At 36.0% G+C, this 27,637-nt stretch overlaps 1 protein-coding gene across 2 annotated transcripts in view; it reads right to left on the reverse strand.

Moving 5' to 3' along the window:
- PIBF1 (progesterone immunomodulatory binding factor 1) overlaps nucleotides 1-27,637 on the reverse strand; it is a 198,936-nt gene that overhangs the window by 127,723 nt on the left and 43,576 nt on the right. For both annotated transcript variants that reach the window (XM_014781793.2, XM_004423075.3), the window contains exons 6-10: nucleotides 23,966-24,099; nucleotides 18,175-18,283; nucleotides 17,730-17,911; nucleotides 16,431-16,556; nucleotides 2,944-3,042 (exon numbers count right to left, since the gene is read on the reverse strand). In XM_014781793.2, the coding sequence (XP_014637279.1) occupies nucleotides 2,944-3,042; nucleotides 16,431-16,556; nucleotides 17,730-17,911; nucleotides 18,175-18,283; nucleotides 23,966-24,099 (650 nt within the window). The remainder of the gene's footprint in view (nucleotides 1-2,943; nucleotides 3,043-16,430; nucleotides 16,557-17,729; nucleotides 17,912-18,174; nucleotides 18,284-23,965; nucleotides 24,100-27,637) is intronic.

Raw genomic sequence — 27,637 nt, forward strand, 5'->3', positions numbered from 1 at the left:
ATATAGATTTATAAATGGAATTGTTAAACATAATAAAAGATAATTTTAAGACAGATTGTAACAGCACTCCAATAAAAATGGCTGATTTATAAATTTATTTTACATTAAAATTTTTGGAATTGGACACACTTACATTATAGGAAAAATTTCTTCAATATTACATTTATTAAAATTCCTCCATGGGTCAAGTTTAGAAAGTTGATGTAAATTCAAAAGTATAACAATTAGAGCCATTCTAAAAGATTTTCACATTCTAAAAGATTGACAATAGGTTAATTATATGAAGATGACTCAATTTTTAGTTTCATGTATTGCTTAAATCACAAATTAATCTGGTCTTCATTTAATAATTAAAAAACCCATTAAGCTTATTTTCAAAGTTTATCAGTAAGTGAAAGGTAAATGGAAACTTTCTGTATTATTTTAGCAACTTTTGCCTGAAATTATTTTAAAATAAAAAGTTGAAAAAAAAAAAGGTAACCACTTTGTTTACTCTGTATGTAGTCGAACCACCGAGAATTCAGGGTGTTCAATGAGGTCACGATATTTACCTTAATACTCATTGGTGATTTTCCTTTTCACAAAGCTATTAAATATCCTTTTCTATTAATAAATTAAAGAGTATTCTCTCTCTTCCCCTCCCTCCAACATACATGAACTAGAACACACAGATTTTTAAAAAATGAACTGGGGAGTGTATAATAGTACAACCACTTTGCGGTTAAAGTTTGGCAGGTTCTTTTAAAGTAAAACATTCATCTACCCTATGATTAGCAATTCCACTCCTAGATATTTATCCAAGAGAAATAAAAACATATGCCCTTTGCTGTGCAGAAGCTTTTTAGTTTGACGTAGTCCCATTTGTTTATTTTTTCTATTGTTTCTCTTGCAAACTAAAAAGCTTCTGCACAGCAAAGGAAACCATCAACAAAACGAAAAGACAACCTAACAATTGGGAGAAGATATTTGCAAACCATACTTTTGATAAGGGCTTAATCTCCAAAATATATAAAGAACTCATGCATCTCAACAACAAAAAAACTACCAACCCAATTAAAAAATGGGCAAAAGACCTGAACAGACATTTCACCAAAGAAGATATACAGATGGCCAACAGACACAGGAAAAGATGTTCAAAATCACTAACTATCAGGGAAATGCAAATCAAAACTACAATGAGATATCACCTCACGCCCGTTAGAATGGCTATAATTAACAAGACAGGAAACAACATGTGTTGGAGAGGATGCGGAGAGAAGGGAGCTCTCATACACTGCTGGTGGGAGTGCAAACTGGTGCAGCCACTATGGAAAACAGTATGGAGATTCCTCAAAAAATCAAGGATAGAACTACCATATGATCCAGCTATTCCACTGTTGGGTATTTATCCAAAGAACTTGAATACACCAATTTGTAAAGGTACGTGCACCCCTGTGTTCATTGCAGCGTTATTCACAATAGCCAAGACTTGGAAGCAACCTAAGTGCCCATCAAGGGACGAATGGATAAAGAAGCTGTGGTATATATACACAATGGAATACTACTCAGCCATAAGAAACGATGAAATCCAGCCATTTGTGAAAACATGGAGGGACATTGAGGGTATAACGCAAAGTGAAATAAGTCAGAGGGAGAAGGTCAAATACCTATGATTTCCTTCATTAAGTAGTAGATAATAACAACAATAAACAAACACATAGGGACAGAGATTGGATTGGTGGTTACCAGAGGGGAAGGGGGGAGGGAGGAGGGTGAAAGGGATAATTCGGTACATGTGTGTGGTGATGGGCTGTAATTAGTATTTGTGTGGTGAACATGATGTAATCTATGCAGAAATAGAAGTACAATGATGTACACGTGAAATTTAAACAATGTTATAAACCAATGTTACTGCAATAAAATTAAAAAATTAAAAAAAAAAAAAATATGCCCACTAGAAGACTTGTATAAAAATGTTCAGAGCAGCTTTATTCATGATAGCTCCAAAGTGGAAACAACCTAAATGTCCATTGACAGGTGAATGAATAAATGAACTGTGGTCTATTCAGACTCAGCAATAGGAAGGAATGAACTACTGATACAACAACAAAATGGATGAAAACATATAATGTTGGGTGAAAGAAGCTAGACACAAAAGAGTATATACTGTACGATTCCATTTATTTTTAGTCCAGGAAGAGCAAAACTAAGCTATAGTGACAGAAATCAGAAAGTGTTTGCCTCTTGAGGGGTAGTGGTTAAGATTGACAAAAGGGGTAGAAGGAAACTCTCTAGGGTTACTGAACTGTTCTATATCATGTTTCAATAAACGCAACAATTACATATTACAAAAATGATGCATGTAAGTTATACTTCAATTGAAATGAAAATTATACTTCTGTTAAAAACATATTTTCTAGGGCCGGCCCCATGGCTTAGCAGTTAAGTGCGCACGCTCTGCTGTTGGTGGCTCGGGTTTGGATCCCGGGCGTGCACCGACGCACCGCTTCTCTGGCCATGCTGAGGCTGCGTCCCACACACAGCAACTAGAAGGATGTGCAGCTATGACATACAACTATCTACTGGGGCTTTGGGGGAAAAATAAACAAATAAAATTTAAAAAAAACACAAAACATATTTTCTACAAGAAAAAGTAACAGGGACAAAAACTGAAGAGTTTTTTTTTTTTGTGAGAAAGATCAGCCCTGAGCTAACATCCGTCGCCAATCCTCCTCTTTTTGCTGAGGAAGATTGGCTCTGGCTAACAATCTGTGCCTATCCTCCTCTACTTTATATGGGATGCCGCCACAGCATGGCTTGACAAGCAGTGTGTTGGTCCGCGCCTGGGATCCGAACCCACGAACCCCAGGCCGCCGAAGCGGAGCTCTTGAACTTAACTGCTACGCCACAGGGCCGGCCCCCAAAACTGAAGAGTTTTAACATTTCTATTTTCAGGATGCTTACCTGTCTAAGAGCTGATCATGTTTTTCTAAAGCATCCTTTTCAGCCATCACTGCTCGGTCCTTTTCAGCCACAGCATTATCCCTTGCTTCTCGGAGATTTCTAAAATTTAAACATACATTCAGTTATTCCAAATACATAAGTATCCATCTTTTAAAGATTCATAAATAGGCTTGCTTGGAGTTGAACTATCTGACAATCTTAAGGACTCACTATAGGCTGGTGACCCAAAATGTATATTATATGAATCTGCCTAACCTGGGGAGTTTCTGCAGCAGCATGCACCAGTGCAGGTGCAAACATGGTCTATCTCTAAATGTCATGTTACCTTTCTCCACAACTTTTCTCCATACAGGTTGAAAGTAGGCTGAAGAGTTTGTGTATATTGTAACTCGTTTAATCCTTACCATAATCTAATGAGGTAGGTATAATTACTCACATATTATCCACAAGAAAACCAAGGTTTTGAGAAGTTAATAAATGTTCTATGAAATATTTTAAGTGAAAGATGTAGAGTTCACAAGTATCAAAATGGGAATGAAGTTCGGGATATGAGAAAGAGAACAGTTGAAATAATGGACCTTAGGATATAACTTGTAGAGGAAGGGAAGATAAGGGAACCCAGAAGTGCTGATAGATTAGGAGAAAGTAGGAGGGACAAAGCACATGAAGTTCTGAGAAGATGACAAACATTAAGTGGAAGGAATTATACAAGCAAGATGGAAGACTAGAGATTGCTGTTGGAGAATGGTGATTCGGAGGTGGAACAGTACTTTCAGCAATAGAATTTGGTTGATAACAAGATCCAGGGAGTGACCACTGGAGTAGCTAAATGAAGCAGAGCTGAGACGAAGGTCAATATTCATGTAGGGCTCAAGGACATACAAGGCCAGAGTATAGATAACTCACCCACTTTCAGTGCTGATGATAGCAGAAGCTGAAACTGACAGAAAGATAACATTCGGTAACAGTTAAGGGGAATGTTCAAAAGATGGAAGGTAACAACAGTGAGTAATTAGGAGATAACATAGCCAGACGTGAGCCTTCCAAAATCAAATCTTGCTTGTTTTTAATCAAAGTGGAAGTTTGGATCAAGAAAAATACCAACAGTAAGCTTCTTTCAGACAGCCATTCTTTTAAAATCCTCTTCTCTAAAAGAGTTATAAATAAATACAGAGTGTAACAAACGATTTTGCTCACTTAATCCCGACCAATTCCTTATGTTGTATATTCTAACCTATTTTATAGCTGAGTAAACTGAAGTTTAGAGAGTTGAGGCACCGAGCCCCAAGTTACACAGCCTAAGTGTTAAAGCCATAATTTGAGCCCAGCTCTGTCTTACTCCAAAGCGAGTGTTTTTTATATCATATCACCCTATTAGCCATAAAGAACTGGATTGGATATTAAAATTTGGTTTTTACTATTTGTGGGAATGTCAGGAGGGAGTCATGTTTGAGTAAATCTACCTAATAACTACTGGATAGAAATGCTTAGTGGTCATACTTGCTGTGCCAGTACTCACTGTCATCTTTTGCACGGTGATGTTAACAACAAATTTAAAATTTAAAACACGTCAACCAATAGAGATTCATCAGTAAAACAGTTTATGAGCCAGAAATATAATAATTTTTTTAAAAACTGGAGTACAGATAACTCTTATTAAAAAGAAAATAACTTGTATACTTTTAAGTGGAAGTTCATTTTAGGCAGATATCATAAAATGGGATGTCATTATTTTCTGATATAATCCTGATTGCAACGACCTTCAAAAAATATTCTCTTATGAAACTAACTGCAACATGAAAATTTAATTTTAAACGTAGCATAAAATTCTCAAAGTATATTAAACATTTAAATATTTTTCATTCCTAGATGATCTATATATTTTAGTCAGTAAATCATTCCAATTTGGTTGCAATTTTCATTTCTCAAATATAGCCTCACTATTCTATAAGTTATTTCAGTAAGAAAATTCCAAGGAGATCATATTTACAGTACTAATTAACCATGAATGCTTATTGAGTTGGTAGACGGTGAAGCTTCAGTCTCTAATTATACTTCCTTTACTGCAAAAAGGGACATTAGAAATACGGGCATAAAGAAAGAAGGCAACAATGCCTGGTTCCAGTAATGGGTACCTGAGACACATTCTTATTTCTCACTACACAATGGAGGTCGGGCAGAATAAGAGTATTCCTGGAAGCCACTGCTACTCAGAAATGGCTAGCAATAATTTAACTATAAAAGCAAGTCACAGGGAATAAAATAAAACCCAGAATAAACTAACATTAGGGCTTATGAGAGGAGGTATGATTAGTGGGTACTAGTGCACTCACCATGTCCCAATCTATATCATCCAGCTAACTATAATCAGTGCTATATTAAGGCACAAACAAAATTCTATGGCCACAAAGAGGAGTTGACTATTTTTAACTGAAGGAAGAGAGGTGACTGAACAAAGGGAAGACATGTAAGTTGGACCTTGAAGGACAAATAAGTAAAGGCAAATCAAAAAGAGAAAACTGAAGTGAAAAGGAGAAAGTGCTGGAAGCTGAGGCTTCTACCAGTTGGTGCTCTCACAGTTGTGTGCCAGTTAAGATTTCTGTGTAAACCCCTTCTTCTTAGCAGGTACCACACCTTCCATATTCTGCCCACAAATACTATACTATGTACTATAGTATACTATAATAAGAAGCAACACAATTCCTTTTAACATAAAGATAGATAGAGATACTTCCTTTAATATTATCAACTGACTTTTAATGCTTCAAATTAAGTCTGAGAGATATAAACTGAACTATTCTTCCACTGACAACAGTAATAATAATAATAGCAAATATAGAGTGCTTCCCACGTGCTGGAACTATTCTAGGCACTTTACAGCTCATTTAACCTTCACAACAACCCCACAAGGTATAAGTTGTATCATTACCTCCATTTTACAAAGGAGAAGACTGAAATGCAGAGAAGTGAAGTATTTGCCTATGGTCACATAACAAGTAAGCTTTGGAGGCCAAATGTGAACCAAAACTGCTTGGTTCTAGAGTCCATGCTCTTCATCATACTATGCTGCCTCTCTTAAGAATCCCTTTGTTTCACAGAAGTTTTCTCCTTGTGAAATGCTGTTATTATGAGATTTATATTATATAATTATCTCATAGAACAAACAGATGTTAAAGCAAAAACAAGCCTTTAAAGAAGTGTGAATATATTATACACTTGTTTTTATCGTCCACGCTCTTTCAAACTGAGACTGGTTTGATAAAATGCCAGATGGATTGTATTCCTGACACAGATAAAGCCATAACTGCTGTAACTGCTGTATAACTAATAAATTATCCATTTTTAAATGTTAAATGCACTAGAAAATGTAACAGAAATATAATTACAGGAATTCAAATGTTCTTCAAAAGACAAACTTGAAAAATTGATAGAAACTATGGGTAGCATGTACAAGCTAATGAAACTAAAGTTTTAAAACTCCAAACTGAGTATATAATCAAATGTAATTATAATTACAGAGAAAGATGTTAGGAGTTAGCCAGCTGGCCAACATTATAATAAATGTTTTAAAATACAAAAATTCAAATATTTCATCCTTAGAAATGCTTTCAGAAAGCCAATATTTGATTCCAAAACTGTTTTTCACGATTCTTTCATGTTGTTTCTTATTAACTCCATCTCCCATATACACACACCTCTCTCTCCCTTCCATTCTGTATTTGTGTGTGGGAGGTGGATTGAGAAGAAAGACGGCAGAAAAGGGAAAAGAAATCTGATCAATCCTATGTAAAATGTAAAATGCAAAACAAAAGTGACTATCCTAGTATTATAATGTGTCAAACAATGTATTTTTCAACTTGAGGCACTTCAGAATGGAGTGAAAGAGGATGATATTAATAATTGTCCCAGAGAAACAGGCATAAACCAGGATTTCTATAGACAAACTACTGGGAGATATAGTCACTTAAATTATAACATTCAAATAAGAAACTTAAAGAGTTAAGCTCTTAATTACTTCTCTAAATAAAAGGATTTTAATATTACAATAAAATAGATTTTTTTTTTTTCGTGAGGAAGATCAGCCCTGAGGCTAACATCCATGCCACTCCTCCTCTTTTTGCTGAGGAAGGCTGGCCCTGGGCTCACATCTGTGCCCATCTTCCTCCACTTTATATGGGACGCCGCCAAAGCATGGCCTCACAAGCGGTGCCTCGGTGCGCGCCCGGGATCCGAACCCGGGCTGCCAGCAGTGGAGCACACGCACTTAACCGCTATGCCACGGGGCCGGCCCCAGAAAACAGATGTATTTCATATGCAATCTAGTGTATTTGTGCAGAGATGACTTCATACATACAAGTTTATCCAAAAGTATCTCACAACTGAAACCTGAAAACCTCAGTACAAAACATAAAATAACAGACTTCTGTAGAGGAAGGAATGTATTTTCTTACTACTAGAAGATAAATTTCATGATACCAATACACCAAATCTAAATTTATACTTGAAAAGTGGTAAGAAAAATGTCAGAAGAATGAGAAAAACCTTAGGAACCTTTAACATTTTAATAGGAACAAATCAGAATTTGGCAATGCCAAGATCATGTCTTATCTTGAATAATCATCACTAATGCCTCAGAACTTGAAATTTATCAAGAATAAATAGTGAAAAAAACATGGTAGTCAGCAGAGCTCAGCAGGCACAACTAAGCAACCCAATTTCCTTCCGCCTCCATGCAAAAATATTTTTGGTTAATAAAAGTGAATATATTTTTTCCACTTGGAACAAAAAGGGACTGAAACGGGCTGTTTATATGACAAGCTTATTCATAGGGAAAGCATTTGAATTAATCAATTCAAATCGATTGGACAAAACTTAAAACTGCTCATTTCCACATCTGAAGTCTTTGATGGGATAAAAGAGAAGGGTTGGAAATGGGTTATCTGCTGTTTATAATCAACGACTGATAATTTTTCCTTTGCTTAACATAGATAGTTGAAAAGTGAAGGAACAGGATAAAAAAAGAGCTAAGTGGAACTTTTATTTAACACAATTTCTTGGGGGAAGCTATGCATTTTAAGAGTAGAAACGTTCTGAAATTACTGTTGAATGAACATGCTACACTTTCCTATCCTTTCATTTTAGTTCGTGCTCAAGTAGGCTCTTTTTCATTTTATAGATATAAAAACTTTGGCCCAAAGTAGATAAATATCTAAACCAAATCCTGGTTAAAAAAAATTATGAAAAATTTAAGCACCAAGATGCAAAACATCCATTTAAAATCCATTAATGTGTTAAGGTTTAAAAGTAGCTGATAGAATATAACGTAATTTATTAAATGAAACTAGGTGAATCTGATGGATGGTTAACTAAGTGACTATTATATGTCAGTCACCATGGTCAGTCCTGATCAAATCCATCTCACTATAAATCTTTGTGTAGGTTTTTATCTAAACCAACAGTCACCTGATTTCTCAAAAGTAGGACTAATTCATTCTTTCATTCAACAAATATTTATTGAGCACTTACTATGTACTAGACGTTGGTACCTGAGAATCAAGCACTGAACAACAGATAAAAATCCCTACTCACATGGAGATTACGTTCTAGTAGGAAAGAAGCCAAAAGTAAGTTAGTAGGTTCTAAGTGCTCTGGAGAAAAATAAAACAGAGAAGAGGCTAGTGGGCAGGACTAACCCCTTCTCTGGGGGTGCTGGAGATTTCACAATTTTAAATAGAGTGGTCAAGAAAGATGTCAGAAGCAGGTGACATCTGAAGACTTAGAGAAAGTGAGGAAACAGGGCTCTAGGGTATCCAGGAGTGGAAGGTTAAGCAGTGGGAACTGTAAATACAAAGGACCTGAGGTGGGAACATTCCTAACAGCTAAAGGAACAGGGGGCAGTGTGACTAAGCAAGTAACTAGGACAGAGCAGTAAAATGAGGACTGGGTACAGATCACACAGTATCACAGGCCATTATAATCATTTAAACTTTTACTGAGTGAGATGGGGAGCCTTTTTATTTCAGCAGAGTAGTGATGCAATTTGACCTACTGTTTACCAGGAACTGTGCTGAGAACAGACTGGTAAGGGCATGGAAGGAAGCTGGGGGACCACTTAACAGGCTCTTGTGGAATTACGGCAAGAGATAATCGTAGCTTGGACCAAAGTAGTACATGTGACATAACAGATCATAAATTTTGAAGACACGACCAAAAGGTCTTGATGAATAGAATATGGAATGTGAAAAAGAGAGACGAGGTTGAAGAGGACTTCAAGGTTTTGGTCTGAGCAAGTAGAAGAATAGAGTTGTCTTGAATTGAGCTGGAACAGACTGAAGGCGGAGCAGAGTTGGAGGGACAGAAGTTTGCTTCTGGACATATTAAACTTGCAATGCTTGGGCCAGCCCCGTGGCTTAGCGGTTAAGTGCGCATGCTCTGCTGCTGGCAGCCTGGGTTCGGATCCCGGGTGCCCACCAAGGGACCGCTTGTCAGGCCATGCTGTGGCAGCCTCCCATATAAAGTAGAGGAAGATGGGCACAGATGTTAGACCAGGGCCAGTCTTCCTCAGCAAAAAGACGAGGATTGGCATGGATGTCAGCTCAGGGCTGATCTTCCTCACACACAAAAAAATAAAAAATGAATAAATAAATAAAATAAATAAATAAATAAACTTACAATGCTTATTAGATAACCAAGTAGAAATTCCATGGAGACACTTGCAAAAGATGTCAAGGAGATGAGGAAGACCAGTAAAGAGAGTGAGTTGGTACAGCCAGTGAAGAAGGGGAAAAGTCAAAGTGTGGTATCCTGGAAGGCAGTTAAAAATGTGTTTCCAGGAGTAAGGAGTGATCAACTGTATTAAATACTGCTGACGGGTCAAGTAAGATGAGAACTGAGAATCTGACAACTCGCTTTTTGGCAAAACGAAGGTCTCTGGGGGCTTGGACCCCCAGTGGTATTGGGGGCAAACACTTGGTAGTCGATTTTTTAAAATGGGGGTAAAGAGTATATAAAACTATTTGCAGGAATTTAGCCACATATGAGAGCAAAGAAATGGGGCAGTGACTAGAGGAGACAAAATGGAGATTAAAAACGGCTTTTTAAAGATGGGAGAAATAATATATTTATACACAGTTGGGAATTATCTGGTAGAAAGGGGAAAACTGCCAATATAGGAGACAAAGGAGAGAATTGCTGGAGCTGTGTCCTAGAGCAGGAGAGAGGGGACGAGCTCTAGTTACGAGTGGAGAGTCTGGGCCTAGGACAGCAGTGTCAGAGAGGTAGGCCCTGTCAAAAAATTACACCATTTTATAGAAAAATAAAGGCCTCGACTAATTTTCCAAATTAAAAATGCTTTTATAAAGTTCTAACGATCCATAGTCACCCCTCAAATGTGGGGTGGGTTTGCAAACTCTCTTAAAGACAGAGTTTCTTTTCCAAATAGATAACCACCAAAATTATAGTTTTGATATGAAATTTTTTGTTAATTTTCATAGCCTTGACCAGTAAAATGGGAGTCTGCATTGCATTGTTGAGTCAGATGTATCTACTTTTACCAATTAAAAAAGTCTGTAATCATAGGCAAATCACACCCTCTCAGTGTCTCAGCTTCCTCATGTGTAAAATGGGGATACTAATACCTAGAACCTCAAAATATGTCCCATTTAGTTCTCTCTATAATATATGTAAAATGTTGAGTAAAATGATCGATGCATAATAGGTACTCAATAGCCAGTAGCTGTTGTTAGTATGTTATCTAAATATGAACATTGAAATGAATAATATGAAGGTATTCATTAGAGAATGATGGCAATAATTATGGCAATGATTCCCAAGATTTTTTTATTGTATAAAAAGAAAATGATAGTATTTGTAAGAGTACTCTAGGGAAAACAGAGAAGACTGTTGGAGGGGATTCTGTAGCTTAAGGCCCCTTCTGGCACTCTGAGGGCTGAGAGGAGTGATATCTGGGGCACAGCAGATAAAAATTTCCAGTAATACTATGTGATCTTAGACAAGTACTTTTGGGCTTGGTCAGAGCTGCCATATTTGCAAAAGATCAGGAATTAATTGTTATCTTCCTTTCTAAATCTTGTCTGCTACCTTGAGTTAACGGCCATACCTGATCATCCATCTCTCTGAGACTATGGTAAAGTAGGAAAGCTGGAGTCATTCCTGATGTCCACATCCTGTCAATCACCAGGTCTTGCCAATTTTACTACCTAAATATTCTTTAAATTCAGCTCTTATTCTCTCTTTCCACTTCTCATCTTCACTTAAACTTTGTAACAGTCTCCTAACCAATCTCCCTGCCTCCAGGCCCTCTTCAACTACAATCCACCCCATGCTGCAACTGTAGTTACAAAAAATGAATATATCATGTTACTCTTCTACTATAAAACCTCCAAGAATTCCCCACTGACAACAGGACCTTTTAAAATCTGACCCTGTCACTAGCCTCTCTCACCACCCTATGAACTATACAGTGCAGGTAAATCTAAGTTCTTGCATCTATACAATGCAACTATACATGGTACTCTGTAGCTATACAATGCAGGTAAATCTAAGAACTCACCTTGCTTCCTATCTGGAACACCCTATACACCCTGAAATACTTAAATATTACTAATTAAGCAGTGAACACGTGGTAATCACCAACAGGCATAAAGAATATAGTTAACAATAAAAGATAGTTAACAATAAAATTTCATTTGCAATTATTAGAGAAGTTAAGATATTCAAACGGTCATCTGTAAAGCCATGTATTTTCAGAATAATCTAACTAAAAAGACAAAGTAGAATATTCTTAAGCTTTTCCATAAAAGAACTTAAAAAATTATACAGGTAACTGGTAAGATATGAACGAAAGACGTCTGTCTGTTTGTTTAAACACTAATGAGGACATACACTTTTAAAATGATGGATGGAGCCTCTGTACACTAGTTCCAAGTCACCTATTGTAATGCATTATGTATTCTCAACTAACCTTTGTAAATAAACTTAGATTCAAGATTCAAAGGTGTTTAATATCACTACAAGATTCTACACAAATTCCAAGTTTATGTCATTAAAGTTTCTTCTTGAGTATTTTTGAAAGATGATGAATTGAAGTCAAGACGGTTTATTGATATGATGGGAAAATAACATCACTAAAGCAATACTAGTTGTTACATTTAAAAGCATATTTTAGATCTTCCTTTCCCTACAGCCTTCCCCTTTTCAAATAACTGTAAAGCAATCTGAATTTCCATATTCCGTGCAGCACCAAGAGCGTAATGAATACCTCTAACAAACTCATCCTTACCCCTTTCACAATATCACTATGAGAACAGTTCTTTCTGTGGTTGAGACTACCTTAGGTAAAGGCAGTTTTACTTTCTAGAAAAACTTAATCAGCTGAATTTATCTTTCCTTACTTTATTATCACACAGTATTAATTAGGAACAAATAAGGTAGCCATTTTATGCAGAAATTTAGACTGAAACAAATGGCATGAAGCCCCTCTACGTCTATATTGTGTCATTTATGAAAAATGGTTAAGTGCTACGGAGATCAATAATTAAGAATAATTACATATTTTCTAATAGAGCCTTTTAATGATGATAAACAATTCCATAATGTTATCAGTTTTTTATATAATGCTCATTTTACTTAAACTGTCAATACAATGGATAAAAGAAATTTTTAAGTACTGCATATAGAAAAAAGGTATCAAAATAACTATCATTTATATTTGGCTTTATCACCTATAAAGTACTTTCCACATATATTATCTCATTTAGACCTTACAGGCCACTCTGTGAAAGAGTATTATTAGCTCATTTTATCAAAAAGGAAATTAAACTTCAGGGATATTAAGTGACATATTCAGTCAGCTGATAAGTGGTACAGCCAGAATTTAAGTTTAGTCTTTTGCTCCAAATCTCTTTCATAATATACTCCCTGTTCAGGGAATAATGCTTTTCTTCCAAATGTGTAAGAGGATCTGTATATTTGAGTCATATAATACCTACTAAGCAACAAGTTATTTATATAATAAATCTCACCACCAGAGTGAGTTTCACTCATTATTTCCCACAGCTTCAAAGTGTCATTTTAAAGCAACCATAAAGTACAGAAAAAGACAAAAAACTTAACTCACAGACTGAACCAAAGCATACATACACACTATAACCCCATCTATAGTATTTTTGATGTACCCAAATTCTTTCTTTGCTTATCTATGCCTTTTCTTAACTCTCTATCTCTTCTACTCTCTTCCTCTTCCCTCTCAATCCCTTAACTTCACAAACAACTGGTATGACTGCAGGGGCAGATACCCAGATTGCATGGCATGAGTTCCATCTTTCTTTTCCACATCTAAAGGCACTCTCTTAATATCCCCCAATGCACAGAAAGCAAACCAAAGGCAAAACATATTTCTCTAATCTTGTCATCTAACTTTCTTCCAAAAATGTTTATTGAGAGAGAGAGATGAGGAGACTAAGTACAAAGATGCAAATGTAAGAACTTATCCATTTTAACTCATATTGTAAGAGCACACTTTGATAAAATACAAGTAACAGACACAATTACACATCTAAGTCCAAAGCAGTGATTAATTTGTCCAGACACAAAAATATCTAAATGCATAAACTTGTTCTGAATCTCATGTTTTATAACAAAGAATACTAAAATCCTTTCCTGAATTATTCTAAGTTATAAGATTTCAGAAGAAATAATTTACAATTTATTTTTACCTTGTAAAAGACTAGTGGGACATAAGCTCTAACTACAGTTAAATCCTGCTGTAATGAGGAAACTGTGATTCAAAAGATTCAGCCACATAAAATACAAGGTTGGATTACTGTGAGGTTAATAAAATGATAAAGGTGAGACTATACAACTAGCTGGCTTGGAGTTCCTGTGCAATTCAAACCCATTCGGACTGGGCTGCAGTTTGGCACCACCTGGTGGCAAGGGTCCACTCTAGCTTCAATATCCACGGGGTCATTCTGGGTCCCCTGTCTGGCTGGGGCTTCCAGGGCAACAGCCTCAATCCCAGGAATCTCCTGGTTAGGCCCTAGCCATTTTGATGTGCACATGGAGTCAGAACAACACCGGGGAAAAGAAAACCTGCTTTCAGCTTCCCTGCTTCCAGAAACGATTGTCAGCTGTTTCCCAACCTACCTCTATCAACTATCTTAGAGAAGAGGGGCTAATTTATCTAAACTTATGTTACCATGGGATGTATCTAAGAACTTTTTTTTTAAAACAACAACAACAAAAACTAAAAACTCAGGAAATTCTCACAATGATTACATACCAAAGTTTATGTGGCTATGTGGACTGTTTGGAAATAATCATGCATGTTATCATAGAAATAAGCCTATAAATTTTAAGGTTGTTATTAAGTAGGTCAATAAAAGCTTAAAAAATCCATACAGAATTGGGCCACAAGACTAAAAGTACCTATTTGTAAAACAGAAATAATATCACCTATGCTATAGGTCGATCTCATGTTCAGATCTCTCTCCTGAGATTCAGAACTTTATATAGTCAACGTTTCCATTTCTATATTTCACAGATACTTCAAACGAAATGAAACTAAATTTAACATGTTTTCCAAACGTTTAAAAACTGTATCACCATCCATGCAGCTGCCCAATCCAGAAACCCGGTAACATCCTTAACTTCTTCTCATGGCCCAATCCAATCTAGTCACTGAATCCTAATCGTTCCACCTCCTAAATATTATTCCAATCTGGCCCATTTCTTTCCATCTCTACTGCTACTAATCTAGTTCCATCATCACTTCGCAACTTGATAATGAAGACAACCTCTAAAAAGTGGCCTCTTTGTCTATAGCTTTATAGTCCTCCAATCTATTAATCACACTGCAGAACAGTCTTTTCAGAAATCAGATCATATGATCATATCACTCATATTCTTAAAATCTTTCAATCGTTCCCCACTGATCTTAGACAACTGTCCAATGCATGTTTTGGACCCGTTTCCCTCTTCTGTTTCATCTCTTATAACTCCCTCTCAGTCTGCGCTCTAGCCATACTGAATTTCAGTTTGTTCAAAAAGCTTAATTTTGTCCTGCCTCCAGACGTTTTTTTTTTTTTTTTGAGGAAGATTGGCCTGGTGCTAACATCTGTTGCCCATCTTCCTCTTTTCTCTTTTTTCTCCCCAAAGCCCCAGTACACAGCTGTGTATCACAGTTGTAGAGTTGTAGCTCTTCTATATGGGACGCTGCCTCAGCATGGCTTGACGAGTGGTGAGTAGGCCTGTGCCCAGGATCCAAACCGGCGAAACCCTGGGGCGCCAAAGCGGAATGCAGGAACTTAACTGCTACACCAGCGGCCGGCCCCGCCTCCAGGTTTTTATACATGCTGTTCACTCATTCCCTCAATTCCCACCCCTCCCCTAACTCACATTCTTACTCTTAGACATCATGTAGGTGGTTAACATGGGTATTTCTCCCTCCATGCAGACTTCCCTAATTTCTCCCAAGGCTGGGTTAGATACACCTTGAGTCTATGTGTTCTCATCCTGTGTATCCTGCCAATTTCTCCTTTATCATAATTATGATCATTGTTTCTCTATTTGTCTTTATCCTCCATTAGATCACAAGCTTTGTGAAGGCAGAGGTCACCACTGTATTTATGGCATCTAGCACGTATCTGGCAAATGGTAGGTCTCAATCAATATTTGCTAAATAAGTGAATTTATTGCTCTGAGAGCTCAAATGTAAACCTTTCTAACATCAAACTTAGTCTCATTTAAAGTCTTGCTTGTTGGCAAAGATCAAAATATACACTCAAATCAGTGCTGATAAACTAGAGTAGGACAATTAAGTCAATTTCAGAACAATTTTCCCACTAAAATATAAACTTTCAAAAGACATATGAACTATAATGATGGTTTATGAAAATAACTGCTATTGAAATAAGTAGCATTTATTTTCCCCTAATACTGCCAATCACTAACTAAGGGAACCTCTTATATAGTGATCTAAAAGTAATTGCATGAATAAAAATGATCCTTTTTCAAGATTATCTAATATGATGTCTTTCAGGGCCAGCACCTAAATAAGGTATAGGCAATATTTCATATTATTATCCCAGTTTTTAAAATTTTCTGGAGAAATCATTGGCATGTCACAGGAAGAACTACTGGTATCTCTTAGTTTTCTCTAATTTCCTTTTCACCTCTGTCCTCAATCTGAACTGAGGTAAAGGCAAAATACAAGTTGCCAGGGTAATAAAGAGACAGTGGGAATACCAGAGTAAAGAGGTCTAAGGCCTGATAACCCCTGCTCTAAGCTAGTTATCAAAGATCTTATAACTTTAATGTTCCATTATATTTAGATTTATGACAAATTTTCTTTAATGTATTAAAAAAGACATCATCATAGAAATAAAGTTTAATTTCAATGAAACTATAAGCTTCAAAGAGAAATAAAATAACACACAAATTCTCTACTTTTTTTTTTTTTTTTTTACCTGTTTTCCCGTTCATACATTTCCTTAGAGGCACTTCGAAGCTGATCAATTTCTTGATTAGTTTTCAACCTGATTTGTTCCAGTTCATCACGTAGTTTATTTTCATATTCTGTTTTATAATGGTCTCTGCAAGGAGTCAAAAGGAATATCCATGATTTTTTTTTTTTTTGTAAAAGACACAGGCTTTTGCCCTTCATGTAAGATTTTAATATTTTGTGTCAAATATGCTTTATATACAATGTTACTTGAAAAACATAGCTATTAAAGTTTTATAATTTCTAAAAATATTGTTCCAAACTAGTTTCATCTAAGATTTCCTTTTAAACATATTGCCCTAAAGACTTAATAAGTACATAAAATGTTAGTTGTGTTGAATAATTATTCATCTTCAAAAATATTTTACTAATAGTTTTTAATGCACATGGCCAGAGACTCGAAAACTGATGCATATGGAATGTTCTTCACTTAGAAATAATAATCTACTGTGGTAGATGTTGAGAAACAAAATTAAATAAAATAAAAAAACAAAATGACTCTGACTTTTACAACCTTTCCTTCTAAGCACAACAACCACAGCCATTGTGATCTCTTAGCAAAGTCACAAAGGATTACATAGGGTATTAGCAGGAGCACAAACTGATGAAAAATATCACAGGCTAGGGAAAAAGTTATGAATGTGTGACTTCTTAAAGGATAAAATGTAGAATTTGTTTTACTTTTTGATGTGTTGATAAAAATAAGTAACTCAAGGATTACAAGGGCTATTAGTATAAAGGAATTCTAACAGCTTATACATCTAGTTGAAGAGAGAACACAAGACTGAAATGCAGGAGTCTGATGCCAGAGCCTGTATCTTAAAACAGTATGCAATGCTGTCTCCTCATTCTTCTTTTATGTTTCACACAGTCAGGAAAACGTGAGCTTAGTTAGGCTCCGCATGATTAGATTTTCTTCAGAAAGATACTTCTATAGAGAAATTTATATCCTTTCTTTCAAAAAATACTTATAGAGAGCTTAATCATAGGGAATTAAAAAGGTTACGTCATAAGAAAAAAATACAAATAGAGATATATTCCCCTACCTAAAAGAAATAGGCTTTTGGTTGCTGGAAAAACCACAGTGTCTTAAGAAAAAATTAATTAGAATAAGAGTATCTTGTAAGAAACAAAATGAACTATTATCTTAACATCATCCTATAGACCTTAAAAATATCACTATTCTTTCTCAAAGCCAAGAATTCCCTCAAAGAAGTTGGTGTTAATTTATATCTATTTATATGGAAAATAATGTAAATCTTGCCTGGATGTTACATATTTTTCATACATCTCTTCTCTAGCCTTTTTGGTTTCTTCAAGTTGTGCTTGAAGTCTTTCAAGGCGGTCCTCTTCATGGGCACAGCGAACACTAAGCTCCATGTTTTGGCGATTGAGATAGTCTTTATCCTTTTGCAGTAAAGTAACAGTCTGCTGTAAGGTGGTTACCTACATGTACACAGAGACAGTGTCCAGAGCAATGTCATCTTACTTTTTACGGTTTACTGTATATTTTTTTTCATTTGTGCTTTCGCTCACCACATAAAAAGGGCTAATTCTTACCTTGAAATTTTTCATTCAAACAGAGCTATGAAAAGTCCCTTTTTTCTAGCAACCACATCAAAAAGGAAAAAACGTCCCTCCCACAATTTTGCCCTGGGATATGTCCACAATCACTGGACAAAAAAATACAAGTGACTCTATAACCTTACCTCTTTTGATAATTCACTTCTTTCTTTAGTTTGAGTTATGTGAGAAGCTTCAAGTATTTCATGTTTTCTCCTTAACTCACTTACTTCCTGTTCAAGTGCATCACGTTCACTATAAAATTCAAATACATTTACTTATTTATTTTTACTACAATAAAATTCAAATACATATGTAAATTTTACATCCCTTTTTACAATGAACATTTTAAAAGGGTCTATTATGTTTCAGGAAATGGAACAGACACACTAACAGCAGGGCTTAATGTCATTCTACGAACAATAAAGTATCTGCTTTTCAAATTTAGAAGAAACTCTCTTCAAGATCTTGTTCAGATACATAAATATGAATTTATTATCTTTAAAAAAATATGTAAACTATACTAGCCAGTAAACAATAAAAACTTTCTAAGGTTTTCACCTTTCTAAGATTTTTTTACTAGTCGTCTTCAATCTTATCTTGAAGCCAAAACTTTTAAAGAATTTATACACGGCTCTAGGCTTTCAGTTCAGTGAGGGTCAAAAAGCCCTTAACTCATCACTCAGATTGCACAGCAGACACACAGGCAGCCATTCTTGTGACTATTTCATTCACAAACTGTTTATGATTACCTAGAAATTCAAATTTCCATTTTCAGACTAGCTCTTTCCCCCAAACAGTAAAACCAAGAATTGGACCAAACCTGTAACAGGTATCTTAAAAAATGAGCAGAGAAATAGATTTATTAACTCTTAATTTATCCCTTCTAGTCAGAATCAGTTCCTTTGTACTTTATTTCATCTACTCACCTGGTATTTAGATGGAGAGGGCTATTAAGAATTGTTTTTCTTTTCATTAGATTTTCAATAACTCATTTAGAAAGATTTTTTTCTTCTGGTTAACAAAGTATTATGTTTATTGAAGAAAAGTGAGCAAAGCATAAGTTAAAAAATAACCACCATCCATAAACCCACTAACTAAAGATGACTATCAGTATTAATATTTTGGTACATATTACTTTAAGTATTTTGTGCTTTTACAAGCAAATGCTTTTACTTTCACAAGGTAATGATTACATTCCCTTTGCCATGAATTTTTTATGTAAAAGATGATTACAAAGCATGATATAGCAAAACACCTATAAACTTGCTATCCACAGTTAACAACAGTTAACATTTGTCTATATTTGCATTAAAGTTTTTTTTTTTTTTGTGAGGAAGATCGGCCCTGAGCTAACATCTGCCAATCCTCCTCTTTTTGCTCAGAAAGACTGGCCCTGGGCTAACATCCATGCCCATCTTCCTCCACTTTATATGGGACGCCGCCACAGCATGGCTTGCCAAGCGGTGTGTTGGTGCGCGCCCGGGGATCCGGGCCGCCGCAGCGGAGTACACGCACTTAACCACTTGCGCCACCGGGCCCGGCCCCTAAAGTTTTGTTTTTTAAAAAGATAAAAAACCATGGGTAAACTTGAAGTTATCTATATTTTCCTCACTGTTCCTATATCATCCCCTAGATACAATGATGAATTTAGTGTTTCCATATCATATTTTTTTACATAATTTTATTTACCAACTGTTATTTTGTCATATTTACTTTGTAATGTTTACTAAATATTACTTTGTCATATTTATTCTCTCCCTCTCTGATGTTCATATATGTCAATGTATATATGTATACACACACATAATACATGTATAGACATCTACACACAAACACACACTTATCCATGTGCATTTTTTTTTCCCTCAACTATTTAAGAGTTATATGCAGGCATTAGGTCCCTTTATCCCTAAATAATTTGGTGTAAATTTCCTAAGATTAAAGATATTCTCTTATATAACCAGAGTATAATTATAAAATTCAGGAGGCTTTGAATATAATCTATTTTCAAGTTTTGTCAACTGTCCTAAAAACGTCCTTCATGGCAATTTTTCCCTGGTCCAGGATCCAATGTATTATCATGCATTGCACTTGGATGTCATGTGTCTTTAATCTCTTTTAATCTTGAATAGTTCCTTAGTCTTCGTCTTGTATGACTGACTTTTTGTAGAGCACAGGCCAACCGTTTTGTGGAACGTTGCTCAATTTTCACTTGTCTTATGTTTCCCTATGATTAGATCCAGGTTAAGCACTTTGGGCAGGAATACCACAGAAGTGATAATGTGTCCTCAGTACATCACATAAAGAGGCACATGATGTCACTTTATCCCATGATTGGTGAGAGTAACTTTGATCATTTGCTTAAGGTGGTATCTGCCCAAGTTCTCAACTGTGAAGTAGCTTTTTGCTTTTTGCAATTAATAAGTAATCCGTAGGGACATGCTCTGAAATTATGTAAATATTGATCCCTAACATACTTTTACTCAATTATCCACTGATGAGGCTGAATCAAAATTATTATGAGGTTACAAAATAGTAACTCTAATATGCATTTGTATTTATTGGTTGATGTTCTACTGTCAAGATCCTCTTTTTCTACTTTTTATTAGCATGCACTCAGGGATTCTTATTCTATTTGATGGATTATAACTCATTATTGTTAATATTCATTTTGATATTCAAGTTGTACATATTTGGCCAGTTTGAGCCCCCTCAACTGGATATTGTGATGTTGAATTGGAATTAGAGGTATCAGTATGATCTTATTCATAGTGTTGTTAAAGCCATCTTTCCTCTTCCCTCTCCACTGCTGCTGCCTACTAAAAAGGCCTAGAAACAATAACCAATGTAGCATTGACCAGCACCCAAATCTTGATTTCTGAATAGCATTACCCACTAAAAGGAACCAGGACTCCTTAAAGAAAGGGCTAAGGCAACAAAATTACAAAATAAACCTGAGAACATTGTGATGCCAGAAAGCCAGGAACTGTTTTAAAAAGGAAAAAAAAATGGACACGCATTTTTCTTTTTAAAATTTAGTATTTTGTGTTTGACTTATCCATATAGATACATTTAGATCAAATTTAACAACTTTAACTGCTATATAGAGTTACATTGTAGAAATAAATCACAATTTTCTATTCCACTGTTGAAGAGCATTTGAATTCTTTCTAATAATGATGCAATTAACATCCATATACCTGTTTCGTTTTGCACATTTGTTAGAATTTATCAAGGACATAAAAGTGATTTCCCCCCAGTTTATCTTATATTTTTGTGACCAGAACGTCTTTTTTAATCCATTCTTCCTATTGAGTGAAAAAAAGTGTTCACAGTTTGAGCCCCTCTTGCTTGTTTTTCTGTTCCATTTCTAGCACACGAAGATGTTTATCATGTTTTTGATTAGGGCTATGTTTTTCTTTCCTAGGTTTTTATTATAGAAAATAAAACATATATATAAATAGAAATAATATAATGAATCCTCCTGCTCTCATCACTCAGTTTCAACAACTATCAACTCATGACTCCTCTTGGTTTATCCTTTATTCATGGCCACTCTAGATTACTCTGATCATTATGCTTTCTAGTGTTCTCTTTTCATATCTTATCTACTATTGATATAGATTTATGGTGGCAGAGAGAACATCAAAACACCAATTCAAAGTGTCATCTTACCATCACAATCTACTTCATTTTGAAATGATTCTTTGGAAATTCAGCTTTATTGAAGAGCCCACTGAGCATAGCTTTCATGGATTTCAAGCTCCAATAATTACTATATTTTGACATAACAATACATACATAATAATACACACTGAATGTTAGTCATGCTGGGAGCAGGAGCACCAATGTTATATCCCCAAATCCTTGAAAATTTACTTATGGTGTTATACAATTTATAAAGCATTCATTCATTTAACAAATATTCAATGAGTTACTACTATATTTCAAGAATTATTTTAGGTGCAGGCAGATATAGCAGCGAACAATTAGGATAATGTTTCTCTCTTTCTCTTTCTCTCTCTATATATACAGAAATAAAGACTTCCATAAATATTCCTTTATTTGATCTTCTTAGTTTACATAGTGCAGTTATTTGTATTAGCACCATCTCTTATGGATGACAAAACTTTGGCTTAAAATGATAAGAGATTTACCTAAGAACACACAGCTAATCAGTGGTTCATTAATGTACAAACAACAGAAACGCATATTCCAGTAAAAGGAAAATTATTTGCCATAGGTTCTTAGTAGTAACATATTGGGAAACATATTCTCAGAAAGTGTTATTTTTTGAAAGTATGTGTGCCTTTTGTCAGAAAGGAATAGTTGAATAAACTTCAGATAAAACTGTGAAGTATTTAAATTGATTCCATAAAATAAAAATAATCATCAAATAAGATTTTAAAAATATTTACACACATGATATTTTACTGGGTCCTATGTTCTAAGACAAATTTTAAGACCGCAGCAACTTCTTTTTTTTGTGTGTGTGTGAGAGGAAGATCAGCCCTGAGCTAACATCCATGCCAATCCTCCTCTTTTTGCTGAGGGAGACCGGCCCTGAGCTAACATCTATTGCCAATACTCCTCCTTTTTTTTCCCCCCAAAGCCCCAGTAGATAGTTGCATGTCATAGTTGCACATCCTTCTAGTTGCTACATGTAGGACACCGCCTCAGCATGGCTGGACAAGCGGTGCGTCAGTGCGTGCCCAGGATCCGAACCCAGGCCGCCAGTAGCAGAGCGCGAGCACTTAACCGCTAAGCCATGGGGCCGGTCCCCTGCAGTAACTTCTAAATGAAATAAAAACAACCTATATAAAAATACAATCTAAACCCAACAAACTGCCAAAACTACATGCTTTTGTGCAATGAAGAATAAGATATATGTCAAGAGAATGAAAAGACAAGCTACAGACTGGGAGAAAATATTTGCCAAAGAAAAATCTGATAAAGGACTGTTATCCAAAATATACATAAAACTCAACAGGAAGAAAACAATCCAATTAAAAAATGGGCCAGGGCCGGCCCTGTGGCTTGGTGGTTAAGTGCGCGCGCTGCGATGCTGGCGGCCCGGGTTCGGATCCCGGGTGCGCATTGAGGCACCGCTTCTCCATTCATCCTGAGGCCGGGTCCCACATGCAGCAACTAGAGGGATGTGCAGCTACGACACACAACTATCCACTGGGGCTTTGGGGGGAAAAAATAAAATAAATAAAATCTTTAAAAAAAAAAAAAAAATGGGCCAAAGACAACAGACGCTCACGAAAAGATGCTCCACATCATATGTCAGCAGGGAAATGCAAATTAAAACAATGATATACCACTACACACCTATTAGAATGGCCAAAATCCGGAGCACTGACAACACCAAATAGGCAAGGATTTGGAATAAGAGGAACTCTTCTTCTTTGCTGGTGGAAATGCAAAATGATACAGCTACTTTGTGACAGACAGTTTGGCAGTTTCTTACAAAACTAAATATACTCTTACCATATGATCATGCTCCTTGGTATTTACCCGAAGGAGTTGAAAACTTATGCCCATACTAAAACCTACACATGGATGTTTACAGCAGCCTTATTCATAACTGCCAACACTTGGGAGCAACCAAGATGTCCTTCAGTAGGTGAACGGATAAATAAACTGTGATATATCTAAACAATGGAATATTATTTAGTGCTGAAAGAAAATGAGCTATCAAGCCATGAAAAGACATGGACGAAAATTTAATGTATATTACTAAGTGAAAGAAGCCAATCTGAAAATGCTCCATACTGTATGATTCAAATTATATGACATTCTGGAAAAGTCAAAACTATGGAGACAGAGAAAGAATAAGGTACAAAGTAGAATTAACAATGCTGATGGTAAGAATTCAGGTGATCTTGTTGCATGCTCGAAACAAGAACGACAGCCATCTTAACTACTTACCTCTTGACTTTATCATAGTTTTCCTGACGGTAGTCACCTTGCTGAATTAACTGTTTTGTGTCTGCTAATTCTAAGGCCAAACGCTGACATCTAACTTGAAGCTCAGAGTAGTTTCTTCGACCTTCCTCATATGTCTATAATAAAAACAATAATAAAACATTTCAAACAAAACATAGTTGACCAAATTCTGTATTGAATTCTTCTGTGAAGCTGTGAATGTCCTTGTAATTAAAAAAAATCCTTAACTTTTCTATTTAGTAATTTTTCCCTACTCAAAGACCGGTAATCTTAAACTCACAGAGTAGTTTATAAGTTCGTTTGTTTAAAACTTGAGCTCTGTTTTTCATAGAAAAAATAGGACACCTATGCTTTGGTTACTAGAATAATATACAAAATGACTATCCATGTTAAATGACTTTTTCAACATTTACTGAGTTACTATTAGATGCTCAAGACACAGAAATGAATAAAATACAGCCCTCGTTCTTGAGGAGTTCACATTCAGAGACGAAGAGCCACACGAATATCAAACATCTACAATGAAAAATGGTTACTGAAGAGATTAATCATGCAGTTTCAGTTGTGGTATTCAGCAAAAAAGGAATTTTGTGGCACTTGGAACATATTTCTACCCTGATCTTTCTTCCACTCACCAGACCAGTAGAAAGGGATTGTAGAGATATGGGAAGAGGGGTAGAAGTGAAAACCTTAAAACCACACCTGGCCCTGCTTACTACAAGTCTCATTTCTCACCATTTCTCATATTCACACTTTACCCTCCAACTCCACTGAAGATCTGAAGTTCTCTGAATGCACCATGTATCCTCTAACCTGCTCTCACTGTCTGAATAGCTGCATATTATATGACTACTTGCCTCCATCAGAGTATTGATCTCACTGTACCATCAAATTCGTTTTCTATTTACCTCAACAGAGTGTAAACATCTCTTAAGGGCAGGGACTTTGTCTTTTTTTTTTTGCTGAGGAAGATTGGCCCTGAGCTACCATCTGCTGCCAATCTTCCTCTTTTTTTGTACGTGAGCCGCTCCCACGTCATGGCCACTGACAGGCGAGTGGTGTAGGTCCACGCCCAGGAACTGGGCCTGGGTTGCTGAGGCGGAGCACGGCAAACTTAACCACTAGGTCACTGGGGCTGGCCCAGGAACTTTGTCTTATTTACCACTGGATCTCCATCACCTTACACAGTATTTGGTATAAAGTATCAATGAAATAAATGCTTCTGAATAAATTAAGAGATAAATGAATACAGAAATGGCGAGGAGAAGCAGGACACAGGGACAAAGTTCCTATTTATTCTCCCTCTTTGAACTCATCAGATCTTGCAAGCAACTATCAACTCCACCCCTAGAACCTGTCATGTTAAACACATCCTGTCCCAAGACATTCCTTCTTAAGTAGCTGACCGGCTAAGTGTGGCCACATTCATACCACAAATAGCGACTAAATAATTTCTAAGTGACTGGTATTGGGCTAGACATTGTAGATATAAAGATGAGTAAGACACTGTTTTTGTCCTTTTTAAAGTATTGAACATAACTTTGAAATGTTAGCTCCCAAATTTCTATCAAAGGGCTGTTTGAGAAATGTAATTATAGAAAAACTATATTTGGTATGTTTTGCTTTGGTATAGTATTATGTTCTTCTCCCACACTGACATTCTCCATGAGAAGGAAATGTTACTCTATGGTATTTACTATAGGATCATGGCTGAGGATACTCTACTACCTCCCCAAAGAATCATCACATACCTCATTTCAGACGTAGGTCCCTGAAGATGCTTTAGTTCCCCTGAAGATAACTTTTACTCTTCTAAACACAACTAATCATGTAACTGTTTTGGAAGAGTGTATAGTGTTATAGTTAGAAAGGCAGGCTCCAGAATTCAACTGTACAGAATTGAAAACCTGCAGTAAGACTTCAGGCAGGGTTACCTCTCAGTACTTCAGTGTCCTCATCTACCTCATAGAGTTGTTGTGAAGACTATATCAAGTAGCACATGTAACGTACTTATAAAAATGCCTAACACATAGTAAATGGTCATTAACTATAAATTAATATCATCATAATGCTTCTTCTTTGCTTTGGCTTCTGGAGAGATTATAGCCAAATTGATAGCTCAACCTTAATAATAGCACAAAGACCAAGAAAGAATCCTGAGGAATATGAACATGAGCAATATAAACACTTAAAGGGTAAGGAAAGGACAAAGAGCCCAAGGAACCCAAAGGAGTATTCACAGAAACAAAAGGTAAGCCAGGGGTGTGTGTCAGGAACAACTGCAGAAGAGCGTGCTTTGAGGAGACAAAGCAATATCTGAATACTCAATATGTCTTTGTTTGAGGCTATCTTACATGTATTCTCTCACTTAATACTTAACTTTATGACTGGGAATAAATATTATATTCATTTTTATAGACGAGGAAACAGGCTTGGAGAGAATGAAAGTCTCAAAGCTCATAAATAGTAGAGGAAGGACTCCAATCTAAGTTTGTCAAACACCAAAATTGTAGGCAACTCTCTCTTTAGTTTAAAAGTAAAAGTAGAGCAACTACAGCAGCTAAAGAAAAAAACAGAGATAAATAAGGTTTTAAAAGATGGGACAAACTTGAAAATCTTCAAGTATTTATGGGAAAGAACTAATAGCAAAAGACGGATGGATACTGGAGAAAACAGGCATATTCAGGAGGGTAAAGCCCCTAAGACGGCTTTAGGGGACGGAACCCAGAGCTCAGAAGTAGAGATTACTCTTTGATCAGAAGCCATGCTCATCATGGCAGACTTTTTCCAGCTGATAAAGAGTATTAAAAACTTAAATTTGCTGTCCTTAGATAGCTCTTATCAATTTGCTACAAGCCATAGAACTACTCCTTACTCTACCGCTTCACATATTTATATTATCTACTTGGTTTCTAAAGGCATATGATTTTTCCACTCCTTGAAAGCAAGACTCTTCCCCCTATTAACAGTAAGAACAAACAAACAAAACAGAATGAATGCAGATGTAAATATGTTGGTAGGTTCGGTGGCAGGAAACTGTAGGAGTTCTCATCTGAGCACTTCCATTTTCTCTGTGAAATGAAATAAGTCATCTGCTGAGTGTGAGAAAGAAAGTGAAAAGCTGGAGGTGTGAGGAGAGTGGTGAATGTCTAAAATAACCTCTGTGAAAAGTGAGAGGACTAGAAAAAAACAGAATTACGGCACAATTGTGTGGGCCCACTTGAGGCTGCTAACAACAAGCTTTTGTGCTTGTTACTGTCTACGTGATTTTCTCCAGTAGTGCTCAGTTGGAAAAATACAGAGTCGAGACTTTATCAGTTGGGGAGGAATTAGAAAACACTGGCAAGAGAAAGGTTTAAGACTGACAAGATGATGAAGAAGTAAGAAAGTAAATTTAGTAAGGGACTGATAAAGAAATCATATGGATTGGAAATCCTGTTAAAGATAAATCAGAAGCAGATGATTAAGAAACATGGAAATATAGGAAGTAGTATGTTCAGTGATCAACCTGAATTGAACTTCAGAAGTAAATCAGTTCTGGGTGACAAGGAATAGAATGTGGGTCATGAGACTGAGTGCTAATGTGGAAAAGAGTCAATCACTAAAGGTGAGAAGATCGATAAAATTCAAGGCCAAGGTTGTGGATGAATCACA

This window comes from Ceratotherium simum, chromosome 10 (assembly GCF_057802395.1).
Source record: "Ceratotherium simum simum isolate JZ-2026a chromosome 10, ASM5780239v1, whole genome shotgun sequence".
NCBI lineage: Eukaryota > Metazoa > Chordata > Mammalia > Perissodactyla > Rhinocerotidae > Ceratotherium > Ceratotherium simum.